We start from the raw sequence: 21329 nt of genomic DNA on the forward strand, positions 1-21329 counted from the left end.
AAGCTTTGGCTTTCCTTCATTACCCAGCCGTCAAGCTCGAGTCGTTAGCTGAACTTGTTAACTGTCCCAAAACAACATCAAATGGTTTATGTATGTATCTAGTCTTGCTTCGAGCCTTCCATTCTTCAGTGTGCCGGTGACGCAAGGTGTGCGTCAGTATCCACCTATTATAGACCAATACCATACACTATACAATACTTGCTGAATCATAAAAAAAATATTCACCAGAAGGTAGGATTAATTGGCCGTAAGAGACACTGAACCCTGGTAAACAAACTGGAGTACAATTGAGTCTGTCACGTTACTCTTCAGCTGTGAACAAGCTATAGAGTCAATGCCCATCATCATGAAGAGACTCAAAGTTTACAACTAACAATGCCCACATTTGTGAGAATAATTACATCCCTTGCTCCTTATATCCATTCTCAAAACAGTAACGAATCTTGCTTCTCATTCTCTTCTTACACATCCAACGAGAGTGTAAAGGAAAACAGAGGAAAGAAATAACACAAGGAAACACACAGGAAACACTAGAAGCAATACGAGTATTCACAGACCAGTTGACTTTTACCATGTCGTTTGTGACAACCAACTAATTTTACTTAATAAAAATAAAGATTCAGAATAGCAAACAATACAGCAGCTCCTACCACCACTCTTGTGTACGAAATACTGGAGTGAGATGGATAAGACCAATATACTATATAATAATGGAGTCAATAATTCTCTCTCTCTCTCTCTCTCTCTCTCTCTCTCTCTCTCTCTCTCTCCACCTTTACGATCCCCCGCCTCCCCTTCTTCCTTCCGTAACTTGAGTAAACCCTTCAGAGTGGAGTATCAAGACACTTCTAAACTTGCCAAACTTCATTAGCAAATTTTAAGGAGCTGCTTCTCGCGAAAAGGTGAGAGGGTTGCCATTTTCTTCCTTCAAAGCTTGTTAAGTATTTTCGTACTCGATAAAAAGTGGAGCAGGTAGCCACACTTCTTTTTAACGCAAGTCTTATATTTTCATAAATAACTGCAACAATAAGCAGGGAAAGGCAGAAACCGAGACCTACTTTCCACTCCTGTTAATTCACCGCCAACGCCCCAGACCATGGCCTCCACCTGCATCTCACTCCCACAATGACACTGCATCGTTTATTCGGTATATGTTTTCGAACACATCATTCTACAAGCACTGTTTAGCTATATGGGACGCAATAATAATAGCAATAATAATAATAATAATAATAATAATAATAATAATAATAATAATAATAATAATAATCGTACTGTCAGTAGTAGTAGTAGTAGTAGTAGTAGTAGTAGTAGTAGTAGTAGTAGTAGTAGTAGTAGTAGTAGCAGCAGCAGCAGCAGCAGCAGCAGCAGCAGCAGCAGCAGCAGCAGCAGCAGCAGCAGCAGCAGCAGCAGCAGCAGCAGCAGCAGCAGCAGCAATGATGGTGATGGTGTTGGTGGTTTAGGGGGGGGAGAGGTGGATCGATATAATTTGGAAAGGGGAAAAAAAAACTGAAAATAACAGAAAAACACAGGAAAATACCTATCGACTTACCGACCGACCGACCGACCGACCGACACACACACACACACACACACACACACACACACACACACACACACACACACACACACACACACACACACACACACAGTCCTACCCGAAGATCGGTCTATGAGCTCTGAGCTCGCTCCGTAATGGGGAAGACTGGCTGGGTGACCAGCAGGCGACCGAGGTGAATTACACAAGCCTTCAGTGTTCCATCTCTCTCTCTCTCTCTCTCTCTCTCTCTCTCTCTCTCTCTCTGAAACGTAATTTTGTAAGGCATTCAAATTACATCACATAATGAAATTTTTGTGAGGTCATGTGTAATAATAATAATAATAATAATAATAATAATAATTATTATTATGATAAGTAGTAGTAGTAGTAGTAGTAGTAGTAGTAGTAGTAGTAGTAGTAGTAGTAGTAGTAGTTTTTCTCACACTAGTTACTAGAAGGAAACTAATTAACATGATATTGTATTACATTTTCCTTTTTCTTCCTCCTTCCATTTCCTTCCTTTCTATCATCTCTTTCATTCCATCACGCCTTTCTGTCCCTATCATTCCCTTCCGTCCTGGCAACACTCCTGCTAATACAAACCCTACGCTCCTTCGCACTCTTATACAATCTACTCCTTTATAAATCTAACCAATTCTTATCGCTCTCCTTTCAACATCCTTTCCTTCCTCTTTTTTTCCCGCTTTCCTCGAAACTCTTCCCTCTTCCAACCTATTCTCCTTTTCCCCACACAGTTACGGTCGACGGCTGTTCGGAGGCAAGAGGGAGTCTCTATGTTCAGAAGTGACCACAATGACAACAGTCGTGGCCAACGGATACAACCCAGTCAGCACCCAGACCACGACCACCACCGCCGCTGCGCCCAACACTCTGCCACTGCCTCAGGTTCAGCAGCCTTGTATCCCCATGGGTCACCTCAGCTACAGGAATTCGACAGCGGGGATCAGCGAGGAAACAGACCCTAAGATAACAGTCAAGGATTCGCTACTGTAAAAGAAGTAACAAGATAATACAAAATAAGCAAAATGAAAAACTGGGACGACAGCAGTGATTAACAAATCAGCACAGTAGGATATTTTTTATCATCATTATGATCTCAACATGTTTCAGTATTGTGGGAGTGAATTGTGTTCCAGAAGCACGCTTGCTGCTTGTCTTGGCTGAGTCACTACCAAGGAATCAACAAATGATCAAAAGATAACAAGGGCACTTGAAAGGACGAGACACAATACTCTTGCCTTGACAACTCCCTCCGTTGCCAAGGTAGTCACGGGTGAAAACAAAAATATACTATATATAACAAAATAAAACACTTGTACTTGTCTTCACCACCACCACCACCACCACCACCACCACCACCACCACCAGGACTACCATCACCATCACCACTAACCCCTGAACAATAATAATAACATCAGCAACAAGAAAATCTGTTGTGGTGTCCGTACGACTGAACAAGCGAGTGTGGAAGCAAATAAATAAGTAAAACGCACTTTTTTCCCCGTGCAGTTATCGACAGCATTAGTGGTGGTGGTGGTGGTGGTGCGAACATACATCAGGGACGGGATGGAGGGTTGGGGCAAAGCGGGGAAAGCATGGCACGATGCAACGAGACAGAAAGGAACAAGACAAACTTCTGTATTTCAGGAGACGTGATAGAACTCGGCTTGACAGGAAGAGTGACCGAGGCGACGGACACAATTACCAATGTGTATGATGAAAGTGACTTTAGTGTATACAAGAGTGTTTTTGAGTATGAAGCTACTTTCCAAGCGACCATAAAGCAAGTAAAGGTGGCAGTATGTACAGGTATTGAGTAAATGAGGAACATAATTCTAATGTATTCTAAAAAGGCATGTATACGTAACAATGCTGATAACGGAATGACCTAAATATGTATACGCATTTGAAGTTGCTTTGTTAAATATACACACGAGTGCAGGCACGCAGTCTTCTGAACTACCTCGTGCACATGACCGCCAGGAAAGTAAAGGGCTTGTTAGTGGTGCGTGACACATATGTACAGCAGATGGACACAGAAATTCAACAACGACGCGAAACTCATAACAAATAGAAACACATACAAACACATACCTGCACAATATAAAGAAATACACACGCACACGCACACGCGCGCGCGCACACACACACACACACACACACACACACACACACACACACACACACACTGGAGAATGCCTACACAAACTGCTCAGATGTAAAAATTCGCAAGCTTCAAAAAATATAGAAGAAGAGCACTTTGTTTCCACGCACCGAGCATTCATGGCTCACAAAAATAAATACTCTACGTGCATGTACAAAAATTCACATGTAGGTAAGCTGAAAAAAATAAATAAATAAGTAAATAAAAAATATATATATATATATATATATATATATATATATATATATATATATATATATATATATATATATATATATATATATATATATATATATATATATATATATATATATATATATATATATATATATATAAATATGGCAATATAAAAGCACAAGAAAAGACGTATAAATGAGTTACGTGTATACCATGTAATAGCATATTATACACTCAACACCTGCACAACATCGCCACCAAACATCTATTAAAAATGACAGGCTAAAAAAAATGTTCCTCACTACCTGAAACACCCACGCCCTCCGGTGCAGCGCTGCCTCAAAAAAGATCTACAAGGTACTTGATAAACCGCAGCTCTGCCAAGTGAGACAGTGGGAGAACAGAACACACAACACCGCCACCATCATTACCATCACCATCACCACTACTGCGTCATAAGTATGTCGGCGTGTGTTTCCGATCCCTGTAAAAGGATGTCGCTTTACTTTTACTGAAGAGCTTGCGGAAAAAACCTGAGCTGCGCGAGCCACGAGACAAGGGGAGCGTTCAGTGAAAACGTATCAGTGCCAAAAGCCCCGACCTCACAGAAATGAAACTCGCGATGGTGCAATGGTGAGGAAGCAACACATGAAAGAAAGACTCTAATTCGCCGCTTTTCCTTGTGTATGTGTTCAATGTGGCATTGGACAAAGCTGAAGTGTTAACATCCCTCCCCCCTCCGCCAACCCACGCTAACCACATGGCTCGGATTCAAGACTTGCGGAGTGTGACAATCCAGCAAGAACTGCTGCCCACACCAGTGAGAAAAGCCGCGAACAGCAACTCGTTCATACAAATCAAGGGATACAACCAACATGTGCGTGTCAAGAGACTACCTTGGTTCATCAATCAATTTCCATAAGGTGACTAAAGCAAAGCAGTGTTCAGAACTAAATGTGAGAACTGACGAGGCAGGAATGAGTATCAAAGTCCTTACTTCCCAAACAAAGGACACGGACGCTTAACATGAATAACAATACAATGACGCGAAAAATTGCTCGCTTCACTTTCCAGCGCATCATTACCACCATGAATACCAGACAACACATGGACTGGCGCATACCTCCACGGAGCACCAGTACAGGTGGCGCAACGAGCGATGACTTCCACCAGCGCTGATGCATGCATATATGTAAATCAGTGGTGATTACCAGTCACGCAGACTTGTATTGTGCTGTGCTGTGCTGTGCTGTGCCAATGTTGTGTTATGCTAGACCAGTTTCCGAGACCGACAGTATGAGTTCCACATGTAACAAGCGCGAATACATCCTATAGTACCCTGATGCTGATTCACTACTAGACATTAAGGCCAGTGATTGAGTACTTGACTAGGGTAAGGCCCACACTATTATCATTATTATTATCATTACTATTATCATTATTATTATCATTACTATTACTATTATTATTATTATTATTATTATCATCATTATTATTATCATTATTATTATATACATGTGAGGTTTAGGCTACCAAAGGCAAGAGCTCATAAGGTAATAACATTTCACATATATATTTTTGTGTCAAGTAGGCTGTACATACCTAGGCGTAGAAGCGACGTGTTCTTGTACACAGATCAACCTGGTGCTGCTAATGACCTCCCGTAGTCGTGTGTGTGTTCCTGTGTGTCACGAGATCACGTTGTGTCAATGTTGTGTGTGTGTGTGTGTGTGTGTGTGTGTGTGTGTGTGTGTGTGTGTGTGTGTGTGTGTGTGTGTGTGTGTGTGTGTGTGTGTGTGTGTGTTTGCACCTGTTCCTCGGTCGTCGTCATCCTCTACAGGTAACCTTCACCAATTCTGACGCTCAATTTCTTTACGCTGGCAACATTTTTTCTATAAAGTCAAGTTCTCCTGAGCTGTCGTCTTCCATGGCTGTGTGACTGTCCAGCCTTCGCTCTCCGGATCCGGCTGGGAGGCAGGAGCACCACTGGGACGGATTAACGAGATCCAGAGTGAAGGGCAAACACACGAGAAGAATTTACAGTGGTGTACCGGGTCACTGTGTGTGTGTGTGTGTGTGTGTGTGTGTGTGTGTGTGTGTGTGTGTGTGTGTGTGTGTGTGTGTGTGTGTGTGTGTGTGTGTGTGTGGTTTGCTACCCACACATTCACATACCAGTTCGGCATCACATAATGTTCGGTTCCCAATCCTCTCTTCTCCCCGTTCCCTGCACCCACCGCATTCCCAAATCACGGTCATGTCATTGGAGAAAGCCCGCTTTGAGTATATATTGGGGTAATGTGCTGCAAAACGCCAGGCTTTCCCTCCTTCCGTCATTCCCTCCCTTCCACCTGTACCTCACCTCCCGTCACGCTCCCGACCAGTCTTTCCGCGGTGCACTCACATTCATGGCGTTGATTGCTCGTAATTTTACGTGTATTTTTGACCGATCCAATATGGTTGACGTTTTCCACCGAACAGTTCATGGTGTGTGTGTGTGTGTGTGTGTGTGTGTGTGTGTGTGTGTGTGTGTGTGTGTGTGTGTGTGTGTGTGTGTGTGGTACAGTACATTGACATCACGTGATCCCAACTGGTAATAACACTTAATATTAACAAAGGTATTATCTGTAATAGTGTACGTACTAGTAAGATTAATTACCTATAATAGTGACCCTTCTCTTCCCCTTCACCCGCTGGAGACGAGTGGGTGAGGCAGATCTGTAGGGGCAGAGGGCCGCCACTCGCCGCGCCCCGCCGTCCCTCACAACACGGGAGGGACGGAAGCACCTCGCCTCGTGTCCTCCGTGGCTGAGAAAAAGCGTAGGAAGGATGTGAAAGGATAAAATGAATGCAAAAAAAAAAAAAAAAAAAAAAAAAAACATCTGATAAAAGTAGAGAAAAATAAGAGGGTTAAGAAAAAAAAAGGGAACACAAGAGAAAAATCTAAAGTTAGGAAAAAAAGAAAGAAAGGGAGGAAACGATACAATAGGATGCTAGAGTTACTAGAAAAAGAGGTGAAGAGGAAAGTGATGACATGTGTTAAGGGTACGATGGGTAGGGAAAAGGGGGAGACAAGAATAGAAATTGAATAAAAAAAAAAAGGAATTCATGGGGATAGGAAAAGTACTGAAGAAGCAGAAGGAAGCAAAATAGACGGGAAAAAAATATGGTACAGACAGAATAAGACAAAATATGGGTAAATAAATATAAAACAAGAAAAGAGGAAGAGGTTAAGAAGTGAAGAGTTCAGAGGGATTAGGAAAGAGGGAGAGAGAAAGGGTCCGAGAGAGCACCAGAATTACTGAAGACACGAGGCGCTTAGGGAATTGTGGAGGGAAGGGAAAGGAAGGGAAGGGGGGAAGGGAGAGGGAGGTAGACAAGGGAGGCGGCGGCGGCTGCAGGTAGTGAGTGGCTCTCTGTTCCTTTCTTCGCTCATCACAATCACCACCACTACCCAATAACAATAACAACAATAAATCCGATATATTTTCTGATGTTGTGGTTAAACGTGCGTAAGACTCATCCTGTCACCGATTTACTATATAATAAACATACATACATATATATTACTATTCACATATAATACATATAGAAGTGTTTAATATCGTGTGTGTGTGTGTGTGTGTGTGTGTGTGTGTGTGTGTGTGTGTGTGTGTGTGTGTGTGTGTGTGTGTGTGTGTGTGTGTGTGTGTGTAAGAGAAATAAGTATAAGTTCACACTATCACATTCATAAGTGTTGTTTTTCCTTTCATTCGCTACCATTAATAACTGCATTTACAATAGGACAGCCAGACAAGGTAGGGTACAAATTCTACATCTACAACTATTTGTACTACCATTATAGTTGATTTTACTCGCATTACCATTACAACAAAGACACCGTTACCACCGTTAAACACACACACACACACACACACACACACACACACACACACACACACACACACACACACACACACTTGGCGCCGGACAATGAATTTGAACAGAAGCAACCAAAGTCATTGCCTGGTGGTACTCACTCACTCACTCACTCACTCACTCACTCACTCACACACACACACACACACACACACACACACACACACACACACACACACACACACACACACACACACACACAGTTTTCCAGCCTCACAGATAGTGTTTCTTTCCTTGCCCGGCTCTCTTACCTTTCTTTGTATCTTCATCATTCATCTCTATTCACACATTCTCCTCATCACTCGCTAGTTCATTCATTCATTCATTCATTCATTCATTCATTCACTCACATCATTCCTTCATCAAACCCTTCAAACTTTTCTTCTCCCCCCAACCTTTGTTCCTTTCATCACCCCAAACTTACTTCCTTTCATTTAAACTTTCTCTCTTTTACTTTCCGTCTTCTCTTCCTTCCTTCCTCTGCGGCCATGAAGACATCACACTTGGCTCCTTCTGCCCCTCTTTCCTTTGCTCACCCACTTTTGGGTATATAAAGTTTCTTGCTGTATAAATTTTCACTTTCATATGTATTTTTACACTCAAAGATAAAAACAAAAATGCTGATGACTTTGCAAATATAGATAAAGGAGGAGGAGGAGGATATGAAGAAGAAGAAGAAGAAGAAGAAGAAGAAGAAGAAGAAGAAGAAGAAGAAGAAGAAGAAGAAGAAGAAGAAGAAGAAGAAGAAGAAGAAGAAGAAGAAGAAGAGAGAAGAGAGAGAGAGAGAGAGAGAGAGAGAGAGAGAGAGAGAGAGAGAGAGAGAGAGAGAGAGAGAGAGAGAGAGAGAGAGAGAGAGAGAGAGAGAGAGAGAGAGAGAGAGAGAGAGAGAGAGAGAGAGAGGTCCTGGATTTTTTTTTTTTTTTTCCGGCTCCATGAGTAAACATGGATGTAAATGATTACTGCAACGTGGGTATGTGGACGAGTGGTTTGCGTGTACATCACTGAGGATAATCATAATCGTGGTGTGTGTGTGTGTGTGTGTGTGTGTGTGTGTGTGTGTGTGTGTGTGTGTGTAATTCACTGTTTGATCTGCTGCAGTCTCTGACGAGACAGCCAGGCGTTACCCTACGGAACGAGTTCAAAGCTCATTATTTCCGATCTTGGGATAGGTCTGAGACCAGGCACACACCACACACCGGGACAACAAGGTCACAACTCGATTTACATCCCGTACCTACTCACTGCTAGGTGAACAGGGGCTACACGTGACAGGAGACACACCCAAATATCTCCACCCGGCCGGGGAATCGAACCCCGGTCATCTGGCTTGTGAAGCCAGCGCTCTAACCACTGAGCTACCGGGTGTGTGTGTGTGTGTGTGTGTGTGTGTGTGTGTGTGTGTGTGTGTGTGTGTGTGTGTGTGTGTGTGTGTGTGTGTGTGTGTGTGTGTGTGTGTGTCAGAGGAGGCATGTCGTACCAAAGCCGTGGATACAAGTCGAGTAACACACAACACTGGACTCCAATATGTTCATCTCGCTCCAAGGTGTGAGGGACGCCCAGCAGTGGAGGAAGCGCAAAGGATTTCTTGTTGGTCTGAGTCAAAGGAGGTTCAGTGAGTTTCATTGAGGTTCAGAGTCCTGGTTGGGGGATTTGGTCTTTTCGCCTCTTCTCGGACCATCATATATTTTCTTTTCTTTTTTTTCTTACTCATTACATCATCACGCTGAGGATGGTAAGAACAATAGGTCCTCCTCAGCGCGCCCCCACAGTCCCAAGTCTTCTGATCTGCTGACTCTCTTCACAAAGCCAGGTGAAATCAAGGCAAATTAAAGGTCATCAGACTGAATCAGTGTTGTTACTTGACTGTTGACCAAAGGCGGGAAGACAGTGTGTGTGTGTGTGTGTGTGTGTGTGTGTGTGTGTGTGTGTGTGTGTGTGTGTGTGTGTGTGTGTGTGTGTTGGGTCACGTGCTGGTCTCGTGATCATCGGCCTGGGTTCATGTAGTTGGATCTCTGGGCGTAATAGAGACTTCCACTCACCGCACCCTGCTCCTCTCGCTCCTAGGCCGCTGTTCGCTGTCAGAAAACGCCTTTCACACCCACAGCGGAACCCGAACCTATCCGCCTAGGTGACTATGTGGCAAAGAGGTTTCTACTTGACTAGCGAGCTGTGTGTGTGTGTGTGTGTGTGTGTGTGTGTGTGTGTGTGTGTGTGTGTGTGTGTGTGTGTGTGTGTGTGTGTGTGTGTGTGTGTGTGTGTGTGTGTGTGTGTGTGTTGTGTGTGTTCAGTGTTGTGATCATCCGTGCCTCAGTTCAGTATTTTTTCTTTTAATATTCTCTCAAAGTTAACAATTGTAGCGTAGTAATCGAGTATTATTTTTTTCATTTTTTCAGTCTTGCAAGGGTTACAGATATATGTAATTATGTGCAACATTATCATCGTTATTATTACTATTATTATTATTATTATTATTATTATTATTATTACTATCATTATTATTATCATTGTTATTATTAATATTAAAGCTAATATTCCTTCAGCTGTTTTCTATGAACGATACAAATACATCTTATTTCACTACAATGGTGTCTGCCTCATATCCTTCAATACTCCCTTTTGGTTCCGTGGCTGCACTCCACACACGGCCACACAGTCAAGAAGAAGAAGAAGAAGAAGAAGAAGAAGAAGAAGAAGAAGAAGAAGAAGAAGAAGAAGAAGAAGAAGAAGAAGAAGAAGAAGAAGAAGAAGAAGAAGAAGAAGAAGAAGAAGAAGAAGAAGAAGAAGAAGAAGAAGAAGAAGAAGAAGAAGAAGAAGAAGAAGAAGAAGAAGAAGAAGAAGAAGAAGAAGAAGAAGAAGAAGAAGAAGAAGAAGAAGAAGAAGAAGAAGAAGAAGAAGAAGAAGAAGAAGAAGAAGAAGAAGAAGAAGAAGAAGAAGAAGAAGAAGAAGAAGAAGAAGAAGAAGAAGAAGAAGAAGAAGAAGAAGAAGAAGAAGAAGAAGAAGAAGAAGAAGAAGAAGAAGAAGAAGAAGAAGAAGAAGAAGAAGAAGAAGAAGAAGAAGAAGAAGAAGAAGAAGAAGAAGAAGAAGAAGAAGAAGAAGAAGAAGAAGAAGAAGAAGAAGAAGAAGAAGAAGAAGAAGAAGAAGAAGAAGAAGAAGAAGAAGAAGAAGAAGAAGAAGAAGAAGAAGAAGAAGAAGAAGAAGAAGAAGAAGAAGAAGAAGAAGAAGAAGAAGAAGAAGAAGAAGAAGAAGAAGAAGAAGAAGAAGAAGAAGAAGAAGAAGAAGAAGAAGAAGAAGAAGAAGAAGAAGAAGAAGGAATAAGAATTGGTAAGTCTGCTGGCATTAATCTATAGTACTAATAAGAGGATTAAGTATATATATAGAAAAATATAGCAGGACAAAGAAGAGGAGTAGAAAGAGGACTGACAAACAGCACAAGTTGGAGTCATCAGCATGAGTGGAGAGGACAAGAAGATAGCTATTTTGTGAGTAATGGAGAGTAGGAAATAACACAGAGCCATGAGGAACACTACTGTTAACAGATTTAGGAAGAGAACATTGGCTATCTATTACTGTAGCGAGAAAACTGCCAGAAAGGAGATTTCAGAAAAAAGATGAATAGAGTCTTCGTAAGGAAAGATTGGAAATTAAAGATTTATCGTCAGAAGATCGTCTTTTCCGAAAACCATAGTAACGGTCAAAAAGATTGTGACCAGGTATGCTACACAATTATTCTGTTAAGAATAGATTCTAAAACGATCGAAAGGTACAAAATTAAATCAGTAAGCTGTCACCCTTCTTAAAAAGGCAAAAAGACAATGTAGGCAAATCTTCGGCAAGAAGGATAGATAGTTCCACAAACCCGGGACAGGACACGAGACCACTAGCTATTTCAGGACCTCAAGCCATTAAGAGAGAGAGAGAGAGAGAGAGAGAGAGAGAGAGAGAGAGAGAGAGAGAGAGAGAGAGAGAGAGAGAGAGAGAGAGAGAGAGAGAGAGAGAGAGAGAGAGAGAGAGAGAGAGAGAGAGAGAGAGAGAGAGAGAGAGAGAGAGAGAGAGAGAGAGAGAGAGAGAGAGAGAGAGAGAGAGAGAGAGAGAGAGAGAGAGACTGCCTTGCACTGTTTTCACTTCACCTTCCCAACAGCAACCCCAGCAGAGCACCGTGGGGATTACAGACCCTACACGACTTAATGACCTGTCCGCTTTACTGATGCCGCCTCGCCGCGTCGCCTCTGTCTCATCGCCTTAAGCTCTGCTCCTCAAAAAATCATTAGTTCGCAACAGGTGCCGCCACCGTCCCTTCCTGCACAATTTACGTACCAGCTACAAAGAGTGTGTACTCCTCTTCCTCGCTATACCTTCATGAACCAACAAATCAGTATTTTTTATTTTTTTAATATCAAAACATTCTTCATTCACATTTTCAAAAGTAGCATACTAAGTTCTGCGTCATATAACTTTTTTTTTCAATATACATAGCTAGCAATTCACAACACCGCTGTACAATTACATTTCACAATACTGCAATACATATGTGAAAACAAAACACAGATTTTAAAATATGAATATCAAAGGGTACGAGTGATATGGCAGTGAGATGAGAGGTAGAGAGAGAATGCATTGCATGGGCAAGGTTCAACTTCAGAGACACATTGTGGCATCGGTAATAAGGTGCATGGATGGCATGGAGGCAGATAAAGCTGCGGGGAAAACAGCGAGAGGGCGAAGCTGCAGGTGTAGGAGTATGAAGTGTGCTGGATGCAAGATGACTGGAAGAGGCTGGTGCTCTAAAGGAGTAATGCAGAAAAGTGAGGAGGTTGGGATTAGAGAGATGTAAACGATGGAGTGGGTGGATGAAGTGCCAAGAATGAAGTGAGGGAAGGGGATGTTCAGTGAAGGCAGGTAAGAGAAAGTGACGGTGATATGAGTGACAGTGATTGTTGAAGCATCCTAGGGAAGAGGAATAGTGAAATCTTCAAAGAAATCGACGTCCATCAGGAGATTAAAAGGAGAAGAATGCCTCATACGTACTGAAAAGAAAAAATATTGCGAAAAGGAAAGAAAAGACGCCCACGCACTTACCGTAAAAGAAAACAGAGAAAAGGTTGGAATCGTAGAGAATAGATGATGATAGAGATAACGTGGGTTGTGCATACTGACGGCAGCAAAATGATAGTGACATCTAATAGTGATCACAGCACCAATGGAAGGTAGTGATAGTAATGATTTTACCGTGCTTGCAGTGAGGTGTGTTGGTGATGGTGGTGGTGACATTATGTGACGGTGACGAAAGTTGTGATGAAAAATAATGATGATGGCAATAGATGAAGTGATACCGGTGATGACAGACAGCAGCAACGCTAAGACCAAAAAAGAAGATGATAGCAGTGATGATGGTGCAGGTGATGTTAGTGGCGACGGACAGGTGACATAAATAATAAGCCCGTTAAAAAAAAAGTGATCCGTTAGAGGCAGGGAGCTTACTACGATATTCATCATTATTAGCTGAAGTAAACCAGATAAAGACCTAAAAGTTCATTGATTAAAGATCTACCTATTTGTTCATCAAAGGAAGTGATTAACCCTTACCCAGACCATACCGCTCTCTCTCTCTCTCTCTCTCTCTCTCTCTCTCTCTCTCTCTCTCTCTCTCTCTCTGGATACAAATAAAAGTAGACTAGAACAAGTCAGATAACGTGAAATAGAAACGCTTGCACTTTCAAATACTTGTTGATGTGTTAGTAAAAATCTGTTATTTCTCGGCTCCGGCAAACGACGGGGGTAATTTTCTTCTTATAGGTTGCTACTGTATGCTTCATTGAGAGAGAGAGAGAGAGAGAGAGAGAGAGAGAGAGAGAGAGAGAGAGAGAGAGAGAGAGAGAGAGAGAGAGAGAGAGAGAGAGAGAGAGAGAGACGTAATTAATTCAAAATTCAGTGAGGAGCAAGTCAGGCAGTTGCGGAGGAGGAGGAGGAGGAGGAGGAGGAGGAGGAGGAGGAGGAGGAGGAGGAGGAGGAGGAGGAGGAGGAGGTCCATCCCTCCTGGGTGAACCTTGAGAGTGGGATTCAGATATCAGCATTGCAGGACTGTCGCTCCCATATCCCTTATCTGACTTTTATGAAGAGACATCCTATGACTTACTAACCTGCTGGTTGGTGGGTTCGCAAACTGTTTGGTTACTTCTCTGTTTGTACACTGTTTCTCTCTGTATATCCTATCAATCCACCATCCCATTGTTGCATCGACCACCCAATCAACCACACAGATCAGCATTAAGAACACGAGCACCTAACGTAAAGGATGTCTCAATGAGCCTTTGGACCTACATGCGGCAGCCCTTGAATTCTCAGTGTTTTGTGATCACTTATTCCTTCTGATTGATGCATTTCACCTCTCTACTTTCTCCTTACTCTCATACAAAAATAATATTGAACACTCAAAGATAAAATTAGTACGAATGCAAACTTCTTGCCTGATACAAGAGAACCTGATTCATATCATCCCCCACCGAACCCTTCCACCTTTTCATCGCCCTTGTTCGGCCTCTTAGCATAAAAAAGAGTAAGTGCATTACAAAAATACCATTTGATATTTAGGTATGAAAACATTCACACCATCTCATCCAAGATTGTCCTTGGATGGCAAGCCAATATCAATCCACTAACAACTCCACGTAATCTGACCACAACATTTCCCTCACTCTCACATTGCTTCTTGACACTATTTGTCCCCAAAAAAATACTTCTTTCCCAACCCTCCTTCAACACACCTTCCCTATTCTCCTCCATCCTCCTCGACTCTCAAAATAGCAGTGTCTCCTTTTTGATTCCCGCTTTCCCTCTCTCCTCTGCAACAACACCTCAGAAAGTCCCTCGCTCAAACCTCGCGGTCTGGTTCAAGGACGCGACACGCCATTAATGCAGGAAACGTGGCTGAAAATATTTGGAAACACACACACACACACACACACACACACACACACACACACACACACACACACACACACACACACACACACACACACACACACACACACACACACAGAGAGAGAGAGAGAGAGAGAGAGAGAGAGAGAGAGAGAGAGAGAGAGAGAGAGAGAGAGAGAGAGAGAGAGAGAGAGAGAGAGAGAGAGAGAGAGAGAGAGAGAGTGGGGGGGGAGAGGGGATTTAGACAGATATAGCAAGAATGAAAGGCAATGGCGTCGAAACGCCTCATTCTCACCGTAGGAATGTTGCATAACTTTTTTTTTTCTTTTTATGCAAGACGGGAGTCCAGCCAAGGGCATCAAAAGGTTAAACCCAAAGGCCCACTTTAATGCCAGCTCCCTTAAAGCTCCAAAAAGAATTACCAAATGTTTGGGATAAATGTCTTGAAACCTCCCTCTTAAAAGAAGTCCTAGGAAGATAGAAATACAGAAGCAGGCATGGAGTTCCAGAGTTTATTAGAGAAAGGTATGAATGAATGAGAGTACTGGTTAACTCCTCCATTAATGAGTTGGACAGCTAAGGGTCAGAGAAAGAAAAAAGCCTTGTGCAGTAAGGCCGCAGGAGGAGGGGAGGCATGCAGTTAGCAAGATCAGTAGAGCAGTTACCATGAAAATAGCCATAAAAGATATCAGGAGATGCAACATTTCGGCGGTGAGAAAGAAGCTGAAGACAGTCAGTCAGAGGAGGGGAGTTGATGACACGAAAAGCTTTTGATTCCACCCTATCTAATAAAACTGCATGAGTGTAACCTCCCCCCAAACATGAGAAGAATACTCCATACAAAGACGGATAAGGCCCTTGTACAGAGTTAGCAGCTGGAGGGGCGAGAAAAACTGGCAGACACCTCATGACAAAACTTCAAAGACGCTGTTTTAGCAAGAGATGAGATGTGAAGTTTCCAGTTTAGATTATGAGTAAAGGACAGACCGATGATATTCAGCGTGGAAGAGGGGGACAGTTGAGAGTCATTGAAGACAAGGGGATAGTTGTCTGGAAGAATGTGTCGAGTTGGAGGAATTGAGTTTTGAGGCATTGAACACTAAGTTTTATCTGCCTCAATCATAAATCTTAGAAAGATTAGAAGTCAGGCGTTCTGTGGCGTCCCTGTGTGATCTGTTTACATTCTGAAAGGTTGGTCGTCTATGAAAGGACTTGAAAAGATGTAAGGCAGTATCATCAGCGTAGAAGTGGATAGGGCAAGAAGTTTAGTTAAGATCATTAATAAATAATATAAAAAGAGTGAGTGACAGGACAGAACCCCAAGGAACACCACTGTTAATAGATTTAGGAAAAGAGCAGTGGCCATCTACCACGGCTGCAACAGAACAGTTAGAAAAGAAATTTGAGATAAAGTTGCAGAGAAAAGGATAAAAACCGTAGGAGGCCAGTTTTGAAATCAGAGTTTTGTGCCTGACTCTATCAAAAGATTTTGATATGTCCAAGACAACACCAAAAGTTTCACCAAAATCTCTAAAGGAGGATGACCAAGACTCAGTAAGGAAAGCTAGATCAACAGTAGAGTGACCTTGACGGAAGCCTTACTGGCGATCAGATAGAAGATTGTGAAGTGACATGTTTAAGAATCTTCCTATTGAGGACAGATAAAAAAAACTTTAGACAAGAATGATATTAAAGCTATAGGGTGGTAGTTTGAAAGTTTACAGCAGTCATCCCTTTTAGGCACAGGTTAAATGTAGGCAAACTTCCAGCAAAAAAGAAAGGTAGAAGACAATATTCATAGTTGAAAGTTTGGCTTGACATGGTGCAAGCACGGAAACACAGTTTTTGAGGCCGATAGGTTCATAAGCCTTCCAAAGGTTTAGGCCAGCGAGGGCATGGAAAACATCATTACGAAGAAATAATCAGAGGGTGGAGGAGAGGGAGGGACAAGCCCAGAATCATCCAAGGTGGAGTTGTTAGCAAAGGTTTGAGGGAAGAATTCAGCTTTAGAGATAGATGAGATGGCAGTAGTGCCATCAGGATGAAACAAAGGAGGGAAAGATGAAATAAAGTTTTTGGAGATGTTTGTAGCCAGATACCAGAAGTCTTGAGTGTATCATATGTATTTTGTGTATCGTGTATATCTTCATCATGTATTTCATTTCTATATATTAAGCCTGAGTGTCTTTGTGTATCGTATATATCTTCATCATGTACTTCATTTCTATATATTAAGCCTGAGTTCCCCACGCTTCGCGAATGTTCCATACACACCCACATTCCATTGTCACCTCACCATTCCTCAAGCCATGCCGGATCCAATCATTTTAAATCATCCATTTGACGTCACGGCGCTGGGTCGAGGTAAACCAATCACGAGGTCGTGACCCAGGCGTCTTCTCGGGACACCTGACCCACATTCACCCTCTCTCACGCTCATTCTCTGACCAGCATCTGTCCTGGACGGACACATCATCTCCTCAGGCAAGGAAAGGCATGGGTGCTCGTATCATTGTGTGTGTGTATATCTACAATAGACGCATCATCAGTTCGTGAGTGTTTCCGTCTTCCCTTCTCTCAAGCAATCTACATCAAACACTGGTGACCATCGACTCTTTCTGATACACCACACTAACGGATACACTGGTGTGCAGCTGTGTTCCGCCCTTCTTAGCGGCGCTCGAACCTCGCGTCCATTTATCCTGTGCTCCCTTCACCACGTGTTCCTGCTACTTCCGTGACTGCCCACGTGTTCTCGCCCACACACACACTCACGCACACACACCCTCACGCACCCTTCTGCCGCGCCCTCTGCCATGCTTATCAGTGCTTTATGGTGACCGTCCAGGGAAATCAAGACTTCTGCCCTCGTTCTCCCCTGTCCTCGATCATCATCGGCACCACCTTCGTCAGAGCCCTCATCAGCACGCCGTGATCTGCACCTTCTCGGAGTGGTCACGTGTCTCAGCTCCGGCTCCACCTCCGTATCCGCGGTAACCACGTGGCCGCCACTTCACACGTCTTCGGCGTCCACCACCATACCACGTGAGTTCCTGCTCCCTACCTCGCCCTCCAGTCTACTGCTGTGTTCCAGTGGATCGCGCTCCACCGCTGTGTTCCTCAACTCAAGGAGCACCTTCGTCGGCAGCAGTGCACGAAACCGTGCACTCTCATCGCCTATCTACCCCCTGGTCACCCTGTCGGTGCCCTGGTCACCCTCCTGTGCTCAGAGCGCCCTTCTTACTCCAGCGACCACGTGTGTCCCTCGCTACCAGCCCGCTGTTGTCTCCGGCCACGTCGCTCATCCATCCCGCTGTATCCTCGCTCCACGTGTCGCCTCTCCCTCCGTCTTTGCTGATCAGCCATCTCCTCCTGCAACGCCTTTATCAAGCTGTAGTTAAGTATTCATGTGTTCTGCATCCTTAAGTCTCTTATAAGTTCTCTTGCTACCACTTTGTCGTTCACGGTATATAATTTTCCTTTCTTAATCCAGTTCCTATCAATTGCTTTATTCATTGATTGATTTCATTCATTGCTATTATTTTGATCTGTGTACATACATTCCTTAATGTTGTTGTTTTCTATTCCAGCCTTTATAATTTTATTTTTGTATGTCTTGATTTCATATATGTGTCCCTTTCTTGCATATCTTATTTAGTGTCTTCTATAAGTTTTTTTTCATCTAACCCTCCATTTTGTGACCTGTGTTCTATTTCCCGTTTTTTCTTTGTGTGTGTTATCGCGCTTCTGGTTCTCATTCCATTTTCTGCATGTTCTCTCCATTTTGTGTTCCTCTACGTGTCTACCTTCTTCCTTTCTTTTGTTTTCACGTTTTATGAAGTTTCCCCAACGCTCTCACCTCTCTACCATGGCAGACGCTTCTGCTCCCACCGTCCCAACCCCACAAGTCACTCTCATCTCAGAGTCAATATCCATTCCTCCTTTCACTGGCGTCGGTTCTGAATCCATTCATCAATTCATCCACCGCGTTGGAGAAGAATGCACACGGAGAAATGCACACTCAGATGCTGAAAAACTCGCTATCCTCAAGTCCAGAATTTGTCATGACCCGTCTAGTCTTGCTGGCAAGCTTGTGAAGTCCGATAAATTCCCCAGTTTCGACAAGTACGAAGACTTTACCGCAGCCCTCGTCTCGCACTTCTCAAGCCACTCACTCATTCCTCAAAGTAGCAAGCTCGCTCACCTATCTCACCCGTACAACTGCAGATGTGTACAAAGCTGAGAATGTTGCGTCGTCCCTCAGCGCAGAACTCACTGACCAGCTCAAATCCTCGCAATGGTTCAATGGTGATGGTATGTTGTCTTCCGCGAATTTCAAGCGTCTCATGTCATATTTGCTTTTTGTCGTCCAGCTAGACTCTCCCACGTTTGCTATCGCGAGTGACATTGAATTCACAGAGAAGGATTTCTTGTATGATGTATGTAAAAAAATTTCAGAGAAGTCACCCCCCGCTCCTCAGTCAGTCTCAGTCGCGCAGTTCAACCGCCAACACGCACTCACTCTCCCTCACGCGGTCGCTCCTCCTCACGCCCCTCGCATCATACTCAGTACCGCCACCGGTCTCATTCCCGCTCCTCACGAAATGTAGTCTGTCACAGATGTGGAATTAGAGGTCACGTTGTTTAATCCTGTCACGTTGTTCTCGATGATCAAGGCCGCTCTCAGTTCAACCCAAATGCGTTCTGCTTGCTTCATAACAAACGCGGTCATTCCCTCACTGAATGCCGTTTGTACCAACTTCACTGCTCCTGTAGGACCATTGTACATAAGTATATTAATCATTATAGAAATCTGAGTCAATCATGAGTGCAACAAAGTATTAGTTAGTTTTATGAAATAGAGAAGCACTGCAACCCCTGTTTAAAGGAAAAGACGAGGTCAGCATTTATACATGTTGCACCACATTACGAATGACCTATAGTATCCGCACAACCCAAGGAAAGATCGTACTCTGTCAGCTGCGCGTATGAACTATTATTGGCCTACAATGCGCGTAGATATAGATGAGTACATTGACAAGTGTGTACAGTGCGCCCAGTATAAGGGTAGCGTACCTAAACCTGCTCCTATCTCGGAATATCCTCCACCTGAGCGACCTTGGGATGTGGTTGCTATAGACGTACTACAGCTTTCAGTTAAGAGTCGTCAGGGCTCTAAATATGTGCTGGTGATGGTTGATCACTTCAGCAGGTACGTAGTTTTAGCTCCACTTTATGATAAATCTGCCAAGGCGGTAGCTCACACTCTAGTGACAAACCTATTCTGTCCTTACTCAGCTCCTAGAGTCTTATTAAGTGACAATGGGACAGAATTCCGCAACAATGTATTGGAGGAGATCTGTAAACAGTTTGGCATAAAACAAACATTCACAGTAGCCTATCATCCTGCAAGCAATGGGCTGGTGGAGCGCGCGAACAGGAAAATTCTCGACGTTTTGCGCCCAGTCGTAAATGGCTTTATGGAAAATTGGGAAGATTGGTTACCTCATGTTGCTGCTAGCATAAACAGTACCGTTTGAGTCTACGGGAAAAACTCCATATTACATAATCTATGGAGTGGAACGACTTGTTGAGTAGTCCTCAGAACCCTGTTAACAATGTGGACGATTATGCAAAATGCCAACTCAAAGTGTTTTCAGACACATATAAAGGAGTCACAAACAGGCTAAAAGCTTCTAAAACGGCCATGAGCTCACAGCAACACCGGCGTTCTTCACCTGTAAGAATTAAAATTGGTGATTCAGTAATGGTTAAGGTCCCTGAGAGAAACGCAAAGTTAGCTCCTAAATTTGTTGGACCACATCTGGTAGTAAACAAACTCCATGGACATAAATTTGAAATACTAGATCCATTGCTAAACACGCTGGAAGTTGTGCACTGCTATCGGCTTAAACGGACCGATGTCAAGGCTAATCTGGATTTAGTTGAAACAGTCTATGTAGACAAAACTACTCGTCTTGGAGGTGCTCAGAGTGTATCACCCCATGATTATAACCTTCGTTCTCGTAATTAAAGCTCTTAAATCTATTCCAAAGATGTTTGCCCTCTTGGTAATCCTCGTTCTGCATGCGAGCGTCGCCTTAAAGCCTGCACTTCTCAAGCCAGGAGCTCTGACCGGTCATCTGGGAAGGGTCTATCTGGTTGAAGACGCTTTGTGGGTTACCTATCCCCATGAGTCTCTGGTGGAAATACCAGAGAGGCTTCGAGATGTTGCATGCCGGCTGAACGCGGTTTTGGGAACTTTAGAAACGGAATTCACGGACGGTTCCGGGGAGCCTACTGAGATTCTGTCCTTTTTGCATGCTAGAATGCGCTATGGTGGTTTTGGTGGTGGTGGTGGTGATGGTTTTGCTGCTGCTGTTGTTGTTATTGTTGGAGGTGGTGGTAGTTGTCATTTTGTTGTCATTTTTGCTGTTGTTGTTGTTGTTGTTGTTGGTGGTGGTGGTGGTGGTGGTGGTGGTAGATGTTGTTTTGTTGTTGTTTTTGTTGTTGTTGTTGTTGTTGTTGTTGTTGCTGTTGTTGTTGCTGGTGGTGGTGATGGTGGTCGTGGTTTGTTATTGTTGTTGTTGTTAT

General features: G+C 43.3%; 1 protein-coding gene across 1 annotated transcript in view; it reads left to right on the forward strand.

Annotated features, from left to right (window-relative positions):
* Positions 1–3927, forward strand: part of LOC123519985 (diuretic hormone receptor-like) — a 104386-nt gene extending 100459 nt beyond the window's left edge. The window contains exon 11 of the mRNA XM_045281747.1: positions 2296–3927. Within this exon, the coding sequence (XP_045137682.1) occupies positions 2296–2554 (259 nt within the window). The 3' untranslated portion in view covers positions 2555–3927. The remainder of the gene's footprint in view (positions 1–2295) is intronic.
* The last annotated feature ends 17402 nt before the right edge of the window (positions 3928–21329 follow it).

The sequence above is a fragment of the Portunus trituberculatus genome, chromosome 46, assembly GCF_017591435.1.
Source record: "Portunus trituberculatus isolate SZX2019 chromosome 46, ASM1759143v1, whole genome shotgun sequence".
In the NCBI taxonomy this organism is placed as follows: Eukaryota; Metazoa; Arthropoda; class Malacostraca; order Decapoda; family Portunidae; genus Portunus; species Portunus trituberculatus.